At 38.5% G+C, this 14,006-nt stretch overlaps 1 protein-coding gene across 1 annotated transcript in view; it reads right to left on the minus strand.

The window, feature by feature from the left end:
* SHANK2 (SH3 and multiple ankyrin repeat domains 2) overlaps window positions 1-14,006 on the minus strand; it is a 260,064-nt gene that overhangs the window by 148,839 nt on the left and 97,219 nt on the right. The window contains exon 14 of the mRNA XM_059474299.1: window positions 11,180-11,293. Within this exon, the coding sequence (XP_059330282.1) occupies window positions 11,180-11,293 (114 nt within the window). The remainder of the gene's footprint in view (window positions 1-11,179; window positions 11,294-14,006) is intronic.

The raw sequence follows: 14,006 nt of genomic DNA on the forward strand, positions 1-14,006 counted from the left end.
TTCCAGTTCTATCAACAGGGTATTGATCGAAAACCTCACTGACTCTCCAAATACAGGAACGAGGGTGTAGTTCAACTCATTAGAGTTCAACTGAAGGATTTTTTATATTCAGAACTGAACACTAAAACATCTATCAAAATGAATACTTAAAAACATCTTGGTAGAGGTAAAGCTTCTCATTAAATAATCAGTATCACCTGCATTTATTAGCCTGCTAATAAGACACATGCTAATAAACTCAACACCTGTTTAATGAGGAAAAGTTCAGTAATATTTAACAGTTCTCTTTCTCAGACACAGAATGATTAAATGCAAGTTTGGGTTCAAGGTTACTTAGACTTTAGACACAGCAGCCACTGTTTTAGGAACAATTTGTGGAGATTTTTGCACACAGGCTAACCTCAAAAATTTAAACATTTATATCATTATGTTATGGTACGTATATTATATTATATTATATTATATTATATTATATTATATTATATTATATTATATTATATTATATTATATTATATTATATTATATTATATTATATTATATTATATTATATTATATTATATTATATCATATTATATTATATTATATTATATCGTATCATCACAATAGAAAATATATAATACATATGTATAATTTTATCATATGTATATTATATATATATTATAATATATATTTTTATATAGTTATATATATAAATTTTTTTTTCCCCAGGTCAGTGGCAGCATTAAAAGCAAGGTTGAAAGCACAGAAAGAGAGAAGCTGGAGGTGGTGGCACAGCCAAGCTCCAGCAGCACCTGCAGCCCCTCTGTCCCCAGGTGTGTGCTCCTCCCTGCTGATCAGGCTCACAGACCCTTCCCACCCCAAGGCACTCATAACTCTTGGCAAGGTCTGGGGCTGTCTGGGCTGTCTGTCCTTCCCAGCACTGAGCAATCTGCTCTGGGGGAGTGAGCACCTGAGGACAGCCACTCCTGTGAATAGCAGAATTTCCTCCCTGTGCTGCAGCAGCAGCATCCCACTGCTGGGCTGCTCAGGAAACACAAAAAGTGCATTATCCACCAGGGCAATGATGTATCACCCCTCTGAAAAGCATTTCCACCTCCCTGCTCTCCTTGCCCCCAATAAACAAGACATCTGGAGGAAAATAATAGTTTCCTTTTTCATCTGTCCACCTGCTGCCCAGAATACAGGTAATGTTTCACCAGCTCACCCGGAAAATGGGAATTCATTTATAAGCAAAGCATTAAAACCAGTGAGGAAGACTAATATAAGGGGTTCAAGAGTCCATTTGAAAACAAACTACACCCTTAAGATTTCTTTGCTAAAAAGGAAACAAGATTCTTTAATTTGCTTTTCTCCGGGGCAAGCTCTTAGCAAAAATTGGTAACATTAGAAACATCCTCTGCTCCTTCAAATGAAGCAATTCTGGCATTATTTCTTCTGACAATCTTTTGTTTGCTGCAGGTAGCTGCGTCTTATCCTTGGGCATAAAATCTTAGCATGAAAACTTGGGGATTTTGGGAAGGTGTCTTGAATTTTCCTATCTATATTTCCATTTTTCTCTCAAACAGTGGCCCAGGGCCTCAAAGTCTCCTATGAGATCAGTCCAAAGGAGAGATTTGATCCTGGCAACATGAAAGAAAAAGTGTAATCTATAAAGATTTACAGTCAGGAATGTAACTATTTTCATTCTTTTTAAAGTCTTGACTAACAAATGTTAATATAACTTTTAAAAAATAACTTTATAACTTACCTGACAAACAATATTTGATATAAAGACATGTTATATTTCATTTCCTCAAACTACTAATGTGTTTGTTATACAGGGTACCCAATACAATTACTTTCATTATTTTCAGGAGAGCAGCCAAAATACAGAACTATTTTCAATGTCTCTCTAGACAGCACTAAACTAATTCTTGATGTGTGCAAAACATAACTGCAAGCATGGAACAAAGACTTAGTGAACCCTTGGCTATAAAAAAAAAAGACCCAAACCAATACATTGAAGTGCTTTTTGCTTGTAAGTATGCACAAAATCAGTTTGACTTTTACAGCCACATTTTATATTTGTGAATTTTGGACTGACTGGAGGGTTGAGAAAGTTGATGGACATTTTCCATTTCAATTCAGAAAGCAAAGCCCAAGTTTCAGACTCATCTACAAACACAAACACACTTTTGTATGTAAATAACATAACCAAGTTACACCACCATTTAAAATTCAATCCATTTTGTGAGTTCACAATTGGGAACATTCACTCAGGTCTGTCTGTTTTACCTGGAGACCAAGAATCTATTTCTGACCCCAGAGTATCCTTTTAGTAGTGATCTATAACAAAATGAGCTGAGCTCTCCAGCAAGGGAGGGAAGCAGAAAGCAGAGCCATGATTCCAGAACAGAATATGGATTATCTGATAGCTGCTCTGTTCAGGCATCATTTTCCTGATCACCTCCAGCACTGCCATTACTTTAAGCAGTTGCTCCATCATCTTCCTTAAATTAAGAAGAATTTGATCTCAGTTAACTGGGGAGAGTTTCAAAGAGTTTTCAGCCTCTGTTGTCAGGCCTTTTATCTGAGCCATTAAAAATCAGAAGGGGAAAAAAGCCCCAATGTGTCATTTAGTGCAGCAGAAAAAGATGACTTCTCAACACTTTTGGAATATGTACAGATCTAAGGCTTGCCTTGCTTTTTTTTTTTTTTTCAAAGTTACTTTTAAAAGTGTGAGGTCATTCAAAATGTAATGAGTTAGATTAATTAGGCCATTATATTTAATTCTGATAGACAGCCAGAATGATTTGAACAGAAGTTGTGTTCTGATATAAATAATATTTACACAGGTGCATCAGAGAATCCTGGTTAAACAGAATTTCAGAGGGAAAAAATGGATGTTAAATCAAAGTAAAAGCTATTGCTACTGTCATTTAAGATACTTAGAGAAAGCAAAAAGATCAACTATAGTTGATCATAGGCTCATAAGATACTACAAAGTATCACTAATTAAAAAAAAAAAAAAAAAAAAAAAAAAAAAAAAAAACCCCAAAAACCTATTAGTGTAGAGATGCTATAATTAAAATATATATTCTTTGTGAAATTTGAAAAGCTCCAGAATTCCAGGACGTAAAAGCTCCAGATTTCTGTCTACTAACAGTCATTAAGATCTGCCAGGTTTGTTAAAATTTGAGAGGCTCAAAACAGATATGAATGGCTTGAAAAAAACATGTTATAGGAGTAGTTTCCACAAGAACAACTGGGAATCAAAAATTAGGTATTACTCCTAGGTTTTTAGCATGTTGCAGAACAGGGCTGCTCAAATTCTGCCACAAGCTGAAGTATTCTCTCTTAAACCAATAATTGAGCTTAAATTCCCCAGGAGGCTCCATCATTTCATAAATCATTCACTTCGTAGCTTTAACTTTTTGGTACTTCTGCAGTAATTTGTAACATTAGACATCTCTGATGTCTCTATCTGCTCTCAACTTGAAAATATTCCATGGGCTGTGATTTTGAACAGAAAATGGGAATGCATCACTGGAAGTAAAAGGAATAAACCATCATAGTAACTCCTTTCCTGAGACATCCCTCAGAGTTTGCACTTCTTTGATCCTCTGTGGTGTGACAGATGATTTCTTGAGGAAAAAAAAGTGCAGAAAGAACCAGAAGAGGAAAAACTCCCCACCTGCATGTCCGATTTCACACAGCAGCAATCCCAGATGTACTGGAAATGTTGAGTTTCCTACCATGTAACTCTCATTTTATATTGCGATGCATTTTATTTTTAGCCTATTTCAATGCTTTGGAGAGTTGTGCTGCTCCCTTCCAGCTGATTAGAGTTATTCCTAAGTGGCTCTTAGCAAGCATGGAAATGGGAGTGAAAGGGATGAAGTACATGTCAGCTGAGCAGCCCAGACAGTAAAATAATATGAATTAAAAATTCCTTATTCAGAGATAATTATGCAGACAGGCTTACATTCTCTACAAGCTCTAGACATGGGCTTGCTTTTTTTTTTTTTTTAATTTGAATAATTTTGTTTGATGCTTTCGTTTTATACTGCTCTCAAAACCTTGGCAAATGATGAAATTATTATCATGGAATCCTTTCTTTTACTCTTCCTTCAAACCAGACCTGCATCATTATTTGAGAAATGGGTCGACTCAGTGTTCCCAAGGATTTCTAACAAATACTCCTGTTAGAGTAGGAAATCTCTATTGCTTCTTGCTCAGAAGATGAAGACTGAAAGAAGAAAAGGCTTTTGAAGGCACCTTTGGCCAGGGAGCACGCCCTGCAGGTTGAGTGGGAAGCAGATGGCTCCCCCCCATAGGCAGCCTGCAGATAAAAACAGCTCTCCAGTCACCTCTGCCTCCCCCTTCCCTTTATTATTGAGTGATGATTCATTCCAGAGCCTTTTCCCAAACTGCTGTTTGTCATCACTGGGAGCACAAATGCCTCGCTCAGCAAAGCTAAAGTGCAGAAACTTGCTGAGGTTCATTCTTTGAATTTCATCACTTGAGACAAAAAAGTGGGGTTGATTTACATCCTCAGCTACAGAGAGTTGTCAGAATTAGTTGATTATTACTGCACCAAGCTTTGTGGGCTGCCTTGCCAGCACCTCACATCTAGTTCTTTGCATAGATTTTTTTTCTTTTTTTTGGTTGCAGTATAGTTTTCCCACTGATTGATGGAGGAGAATGCATTTTAAGCAAAAATATGGTATATGGCATATTCCTGATCTTTCTAAAGGATAAATCAGAAACAGAGTATCTTTGTCTATGATCACTGTGTTGTCATCCATTCCCAATTTTTTTTAATGACAGATCTGTCCATGGGAAATATCATGTGGCAGAAAATCACTCCTCAAAAGATGAAATTGTTCAGAATCCCATAAGCCAGGTGGCTGGTTGTGCAAAACACAGAAGCAAGGCAGGAAAGAGTATTTCAGAGGTCAGAGCTTGGATGACATCCCTCAGAGCAGGAGGACTGACTGAACAGTCAGCTTGGGCTCTGGGTACCAGGGTTACAACGGGATATCTTTCAGAGCCTGACTGGGATTAAAAATTCAATATAATATAATACATATAATAAAAATTAATATAATAAACATAATATAATAAAAAGTGATATGATATGATATATGTTATGATATGATGTGATGTGATGTAATATAATATAATATAGTATAATATAATATAATATAATATAATATAATATAATATAATATAATATAATATAATATAATATAATATAATATAATATAATATAATATAATATAATATACATAATTAATATAATATATATAACATAATTAATATAATGTAAATAGGTGTAATATTCATCCCTTGAGCTTTCAACCCATTTGAAATGGCTGCCTTTGTATCTGCATCCCAGAAGAATTTTTCAACGACAAGTGAGGCAATCTTGCCTTTTCAATTTGATTTTAATTTGGCTTTATACTCTCTTGGCCATATTGAGTCCAGCCTGCACTGTTGAGTGAGAACTTATTTCCCAGCTTTCAGAATTCTTCTCTCCTTACACTACTGCCATGATGATGTTTGTGATTAACTTTCCCAACAAAAATATCTTTCCCTCACATATATAAATTTCTTTTATACTTCCTCTATTTAGTCCTTCCAGCTGCAGCAATATTTTGTCCTTAACTGCTGCTGCTCACACCAAACAGTTCAAGTTGCACAATAATTCTGTCACAGGTACACAGGCACCTTCTACTCAAGGTGAAATCTTGTGGAAGGAGAATTTATCAAAAATTTTTATCAAAACCCTTGAGGTGCTCATTTGGTGAGATACCATCTCCTCTGTCTCATTGAAACCCACCTATTTCTAGTGGTTTCCAAAGTTGTGTTTAGAATTTTTCAGAGTGCTAATAATCACCACAACATTTCTATTTATTCTTCAGTCGCCTTTCTGCCTAAAATTAGGCAGAATTGATCATAACAAACCAGGAATAATTTGTTAAACAGGATTTTGCTAATCTGGGTCATTTATAAAAGGTGGGCCATTTAGGCTGGATGAAAAGAGGGGTTTTATTTGCTTTTTTCCCCCTCCACTGCTGTGTTTAACACAGAATCATAGAGTCAATTACATGGGATAAGGCACTGGTTTTACATATGGATATCTATTATGTCTAGGCAGCAAATTTGGGAAAGCAAGACTCCTGTCCTTCTGGAAGGCCAGTACAGATGTCAGCTCCTCAATCCACAGTAAAGCATTTTTCCTTCTTGCAGGAAGGCAAATCCATTTTCTAGCAGCCTGGCTGGCTCGACTGCCTGGGAAGGTGTTGTGCTAATTATAAAAAGGGATGGTGGAAATGAGGAACAAATGTGGTTTTACTGAACGCACGGGGCGTTGAAAACTAAGAATGTGGAAAACAGAAAATTCTCTGCTTCAGAAACAGCAAAAGGATTCATTTTATTAACACAGCTTGGACTTGTTTGGTAACTTCTGGGATCGAGAGGGAATGCTGGACAAGGATTGCTGCCGTTTCTGCTTTTAACAGCTGTGTACAGTTACATAGGTAAAAAAGAAATTTCAAGGGAACTCTGCTATTCCTGGATAATCTGTCACTACGTTTTCAAGTTGCTGGAAACTCAGGAATAAGGGATACCAAACAAAAGCACAGGCACTGTGCTCAGGAAGGGACTGGAGGTGGCACTCAGCCTGGCTGACAGGATGGTCTCAGTGATCACTGAGGTCATAGAATCACACAGGATCACAGAATGACTGGGTTGGAAGAGACCAACCCATGCCCTGACACCTCAACTGAGCCACGGCACCAGGTGCCACATCCAGCCTTCTCCTAAACACATCCAGGGATGGTGACTCCACCACCTCCTGGGGCAGACCATTCCAGTACTTTATCACTCTTTCCATAAAAAACCTTTTCCTAACATCCAACCTTTATTTCCCTTGGTGCAGCTTGAGACTGTGTCCTCTGGTTCTGTCAGTGCTGCCTGGAGAAAGAGACCAACCCCACCTGAGCACAGCCACCTTTCAGGGAGCTGTAGAGAGTGATAAGGTCACCTCTGAGTCTCCTTTTCTCCAGGCTGAGCACCCCCAGCTCCCTCAGTGGTTCCTCACAGGGTTTGTGTTCCCAGCCCCTCTCCAGCCTCGTTGCCTCCTCCGGACACGCTCCAGCGTCTCAACGTCCTTCCCAACCTGAGGGCCCAGAACTGGACACAGCACTCCAGGTGTGGCCTCACCAGTGCAGAGTACAGGGGAAGAATGACCTCCCTGCTCCTGCTGGCCACACCATTCCTGATCCAGGCCTTTCCTGGCACAAATATCCCATGCCTCTGTGCCACCTTGGAGCTTAAAAGGCAGCGTGGAGCCTGGCAGAGCCTGCTGTGACACTAGAGGTCAGCACGGGCACAGCTCCATGGGCAGAGCAGAGCTGGGAATGTGCCCTGCCAGAGCTGCCCCCGGGACTGGCACAGATCTGATCCTGCCTGGAAAAAGGAGAGCTGCTCATGGTCACTGCAGCCACGTGCCTGCATCAGATCTAATCTGAAATAAACTCCCAGCACTCCTACAGCTACTAATAACATGTATCCCAAGGGCACAGGATAGAAAGAGGCACAAAGGAGGCCATGGAATGAAAACTCATCCTAAGAAAATATAAAAAATGAGGCTGGAACTCAAGGAAAGATGCACTGAGGAGGCCAAGAGTTGAAAGACAGCAAGAATCTCTCAGACATGCTGAGTCTGCCTTTATATCAGCATCATTGGTAAAATCTGGGAGTTCTCCAGGCACTTTAGGGAGGGAGGAACAATAAATGATAAAGTTGGAATGTAGCTAAAGATAACTTCCAGCCTGAAAATGAATATTTCACCTCAATTGTGGGCAATCAGATAGCCCTGAATTCTGAAGGATGTGGAGCATAAAATCACAAGTGTAATAGAAAGCATTTATGTAGTAAGTCTCTCAAGTTCATGTAATACCTTATGATGGAAGAAAAGCAAACAGAAACATATAAATTAAAGCAGGAGAAACATTTTTTCAACTTACCCAGAACATTTTAGAAAAAAAATTTAAAAAAAAAAAAAAACCTTTAACATATTTCGGAATAGAAAGACATTTCAAAATGGAATTGGCTCATTTCTGAATAACACGAGATAACTGTCAATGCAGAAAGAGTAAATATGTGACATTTGTATTCTCTGTTTGAGAAGGTAAAATGCAAGATAAGATAATGTGCCAATCTCATCTGAGGGAATATTTCTACTCTCAGAATAATTCTGCAGAATGTTAAAAACTGGCTACAAAATGCCAAAAACTGGCACTTTTTAGAACAAGGTAGCACAAACGTCTTGTTTGTAAGAATTTATTAAAAGCAGAAAAAAGAATTTAGCAGACCACAATAATGATTTTCTTTTCTTTGTTGTTCTTTTTCCATTGGATCTTAAAATGTCAAGGGAACTTAAAACTGGAAAGCAGCAGGTCCTGTGCTGGTGCCATTAGAGGGCAAATGAGACAACCTGGATAATTGGGAGCCCATAGACCTGGCATTGACCCTAGCAAAATAATGGAGCAATTCCTACAAGTCTCAATTAATGGAGGATAAAAGAAAGGAAGTAGAATTAATGCCAGTCAATATGATTTTCTTTGGAAAACAGAACCTGCCAAGCTGGCATGGTATCTTTGAGGAGAACACAGGAACCAGGTGCTGTTCTGTCCTGCCCACTCCCAGAGAACAGTTGGGATTGCAATAAAGTTCCCTAAAAATGGAACTTTCCTTAGAAGGGAGATTATACATCAGCCTGACATGAAACACCTGCCCAGCAGTTTTACTGGGCCTGGAGTGTTTAATTGGAGTTTGTTTTTTCCAAGAACTATTCCTCTTTCCTTCACTCATGGCGTGCAAATGACAAGCCTCTATTAAACACAATTGTTCAAACTTAATGGCAAAGGGAAGCTGCTGGAAGAAATGTTCCTAAATCTTGTTGAGGGGAAAGAACTGTTGCTGTGGTGCTGGTATGGAAAAAGCTGAGTCTGAGCTTCATTTCCTCCACATTTAAATGATCTACTTTCTAAACCATTATCATAAGAAGTTCTGCTGCTTTGCAAAGACCACGATGCAAATTCTTGCAAGAGGCACAAGTTTGTGATGTTTCTCAGCTGATGTTCTTTCAGCAATCCCAACAGACCTAATTTAATTTCTAATCATTTCACCATGCCTAACACATTTTTCTAAATTACTTCTTCATTTTTACTCAGAGGGAATACTGGCTGATTTTTGCTTATAAAGCTTTTCCCTTTCATTCCCATTGTTTCCTATGCAGAGGGAATGCACAGAGCAATTCTGTGATCAGCTGCTTTCACTCCATGCCATATTTCAATAATAATATGGCACGTACTGTGCATTCCATATATTTCATTTCCCTCCCAGCTCCAGCCTCTATCACATTACTCACAGAAGCACTGAACCTCATTCTGGGTGCAGGACATTTTTTGAGACAGCCCAGCAAAATATGGGAGTACACAAGTTCACTGCCAGAGTAAATGTGTCCCTTTTGTTCCTATTTAATTACATTTTCATCCTTTTTAGAGTAGAAGAATGGCATATTTAAAGCCTTAAGCTATGTTAACATTAATATTCCCACTGTACCATAAGCAAACAGGAAAACAATCAGAAAGAAGGCAATAGTTATAAATTACAGTAAATGTCTGGTGCTTTGCCAGACACATGGCATAAGTCTTCATAATTTCATGTCAGAAAATTTGTAACATGCTTCTGTTTATATTCTTTTCTTGCTTCCAGCTTTCATAATCCTTTTGTTCCTCTTGTGACAATTCTTTTCTTAATTTTTGTGTTCCTTTGAATGATCAAAGACATTCTTGCTCAAAAAACAGTCATCATCTATTAAGACAATCCTGTCACATACTGAATTTACCTCCTGAAGAAATTCTCAAGGAAGTCTTTAAGGATTTGTAACAAACACTTTTGGTTACTCTCTCTTCAAAACCACTAAAAAGATGTAAAACTTCTTTCTTATCTTTAAACTTCACTTCATGCCCTCAGAATTTTCTACAGATCTGGAGACAAATGATAGCTCAAATTTAATGCAGGGTTACTGTTCCTACACAGGGCAATTCCAGCCTCAATCTTCCTTTTGTTTAATTCATCGCTATCTCTAAATTCTGACTTTTCTCAAGCCCTTTGAAGAGCTACAGAACTGTTCTCCCTCTATTTTCAGAGCCTGGATCCATTCTCTCCAAATATTAGATCAGGTTTTCCCTCCTCCTCTTTTCCCCTCCCAAAAGGGAGATAGAAAAGGAAGCACAACCTCTCCACACAGGGAAAAGAAAAAAGAAAAGTATACCTTGCAGTTGATAATGACATGCATAAAAGAAAAACATCTGTAAATGAATGATACAATGCATAAATTTTAGTGTATCATCTGTGCAATGCCAGAAGTTCTTAATCAATACAACAGAGATCTAAAAACACATCAATAGATGATTTCAGACTTCATACACTCCTGGAGAACATTAATTATATTCTCAGAGCTCATTTATAATGAGCTTTTAATTAGAGAGGATGTCCTCACATCTTAATTCTTAAAAGCAGAGAAATGATGAGATGGTAGGTAATTCTTAAAATAACCTGCTTTAATGTAGATTTCATTTCTTTTATTATACCAGGACTATAAAGGCTCCTTGCTTAAAGTTACCTGTGGCAATACACATGTGTGATAAAGGAGCATTCCATTTCCTTTGTCATCAGCAGGGATGGGTATGGGATATCCCACTAAAGGATGCCTCCTCTAGCATTCAGGGAAAGGGCAACAGGGCTGTGAACAAGAGCTAAATGCATTGTATGACTCCCTCAGGCTGGGAGATGACTGGCCAGGTTTTATTCCCTTATTTATTTGTCTCATTAGACATTCTTCCACTCTTTAGAAAATAAAAAACAACATAATCCTACACAAAATGTCTGCATACAGCTCTGTGTAAAGGCTGTGGTACTTCCCAGCATAGTTCCTCATGAGAAAGTCTGCTTGCTTGGACAGTAAATACAATCAATAAACCTACCTGTATTTTTTAGCTCAGCAGCTCAGCTTTATCCAATTCTCCCATTTCTAGCGGTGCACAAAGGCCCTGATGTGTCTGTTGGGTCAGACACATAGCATCTGTCACATTAGGGTTCAACAGGGGCTTGATGTGATTACCTGGTTTGCTTTCATTTGGTTTGCACTGAACTTCTTCCACACACTCTGCAGGAAACCAGCCAATATGTCCCCGGGTGCTGCCTTCCCAGAATCCGCCTTCTCCGATGCTCAGCACTAAACAGGGCAGACACAGGCAGTGTTACACTTTGCCTCCTCACACAAATACACAATTCTTGCATTACACCTTCAGACAACTAGCAAACACTGTGCAATAACTAATGCTGGTACCCCCAAAATGGACACAGAGTAACTTTTAAGCAGGACCATCTCTACTCAGTCTTTGTAACCACTCCCCAATTTATTTTTTTATACCAGAAGTTTCCTTGTTTCCATTTTCAGTGTTCTCACTGCTGGATTAATCAAGGATAAATACATGGTAATACCACTACCAAAAAAACCCACTGTCTTGTCTGCTGAAATGAAGTGCTGAACACATTGTCAAATTGCACCCACACTGAAATGGATTTTAATAATACATATTTTGAAATCTCCTGTTTTTCCTGCCTCCTAAGGAAACATGTTATTTGATTTAGTGGGTAGCTCCAGGGATTTGCAATGCAGGTTGAGTAATGTGATTTAAGGGTTTGAATACACAGCAAACACTTGAACCTCCCATAGGTGAGATCTACAATGGAGATGCCTTTTGAAACATTTCAATGATCTTTCTCTCTATAGAAGAAAACAACAATATGGAGGAGAACGATTTGTCAATAGGAGAAGAGGCTTTTATCTGGCACTTCTAATTATCTTGATATTAACTCTAGGACTCAGAAAGGATTGTGACAAAGCCTGCAGAGCAAGAATTGTATAAGTAAGCAACTGGAGGTGAATTATGGTGATGGAAGGACCCTAAAAATACTTGCTATGGTGTTTAAATTATTATTATAGAAGTTCCTGCAAACCACTATATGTTTACTATATATTAGAGGACTATAAATGTACTGCTAGAAAGATGCTGTACATTAATATTGAGACAAAGGTCTCAACAAAACCAGGTTGATTGGGAATCTGGATCAGACACACAGCACAGGTGCTCAGAGCTTCCCAAAATCAGCCCAGCTCCATCCACCGAGTGCCAGCTCAGCCTCAATGCCCCTGCTGAAATCAAGGCTAACCAGCCCAAATCCATCTCTCTGCTGAGGGATTCCAGTGCCTGGGATCTTGCCTCTGCAGGGTATCTCAGTGCACAGGGACATAAAGGAGAGCTGCTTTGATGGTCTTCAATACCAGCACTTCTGGCACTGTTAAAACCTTGCCAGACTTTAAAACCCTGGTCCCTGCCTGGCTGCAATTGAACTCGGGATCAGCGCAGCTGCTGTGACTCAGGGGCACTGAAGCTGAACTTGATTTGCACTAGTACTAAGCAGGATGAAAATTAAATTAATCAGAGCTGCAAAAAAAAACAATTCTTGGTAAGGTGAAAGCAGTCTGGTTTGAGACACCAGGAGCTGTAAAACTGCATTGGAAAGTAAATGTTTACCAGGGTTTTATTAATGCAATACTCAGCTATTTGTGGTATCACTTACAGAGCATGGCCATCTATTAACAGAGGCATTTGACAGCAAAATGTTTATAAATATGTCACTTTTAAGCCTTTTAATATAGTATATTCCAAGAGAGAGATGCCATGAACTGCACATTTCCACACCGCCACAGTGAAAAGAACATACTAAGTCCCAGGAAATATCCATTAAAGAAAAGTCCTACACCTGGAGGGGTCCCAAATGCACAATTTGTCAAGCACCTTTCTGACATATATGAGAAAACCTATAACCTATAACTTCTATAAACCTAGCAAGTTATGGGATACTGGGGGAGGGCACTGACCTTGGATGACACCAAAATTCTACACTGAAAATAGAGCTGAATTTAAAAATGCTAGCATGTCTTTTAAAAAAATATAAACATGGGGCATAATTAATAAAAAAAAATGCTACTGTATTTTAACAACAGGTGTTGTTAAAAATATTTAAAGCCTGTGCACATTAACTAACACACATTGTCCAGCTGATAATTCAGTGTTACATAAAACATCATCCATCCAATATAAATGGGGAATTCAGCAGCTTCCAATACATTTTTAGCAATGTAACAGCTGCTCACAAAAGAAAGCATTTCTTAGATATGAGATAAGGAACCAGGAAAAGTTAATAACCTATATATAAATATATATTAGAATCATTGTAGAATCCAACTGTACAGTGGTTTAATTTCTGTCATAAAAGAGAGTGTAGGACTCCAGCCAAAAGAAATTTCCAAATGTGAGACAGTGGGAGTCCTATTGTTGCCAATAATTAGCTTGCTTTTTTTTTTGAGAGGAGTTTTCAGCACTGAATCTCAGTCCTGGATTTCACTCCACAAACTGGCAAGATGCTCAGAACAAAAACTACTTAGATGTTGAGACAGACTTTCCTAATGTGGTATTTTATTAATCTGTCAGATCTGCTGACACTCCCAATTCCAGCTCTAGAAAGAGAGAGGCACTGTAAGGACGAAGTTGGGCATTTCAAACCCATGGAGTGATTTCATGTGTTTATGGCAGTAGCAGCTGATGCAAATCAACACTTTTGGGAAATGGAATTTGCCTTGGAACACTGTCTGTGAGTGCAGGGTAAAAAGGGATTCCTACAGAGCAGAATCAGACCCACTTTAGCCCATTATTATATGAATTATTGAGTATTAGCCATCACTAATAGCCAGAGCAAAGGAAAAACACATGTAGTCCTGCCTGAAGACATAACATCCATGGAAAAGAAATGGAAGGGTGAAATAAGTGCTGCTGGAATGCAGGCAGCCTTCAGCATTCTGGGAAAAACTTCCTGCTGGG

The sequence above is a fragment of the Ammospiza nelsoni genome, chromosome 6 (genome assembly GCF_027579445.1).
Source record: "Ammospiza nelsoni isolate bAmmNel1 chromosome 6, bAmmNel1.pri, whole genome shotgun sequence".
Taxonomy (NCBI): Eukaryota; Metazoa; Chordata; class Aves; order Passeriformes; family Passerellidae; genus Ammospiza; species Ammospiza nelsoni.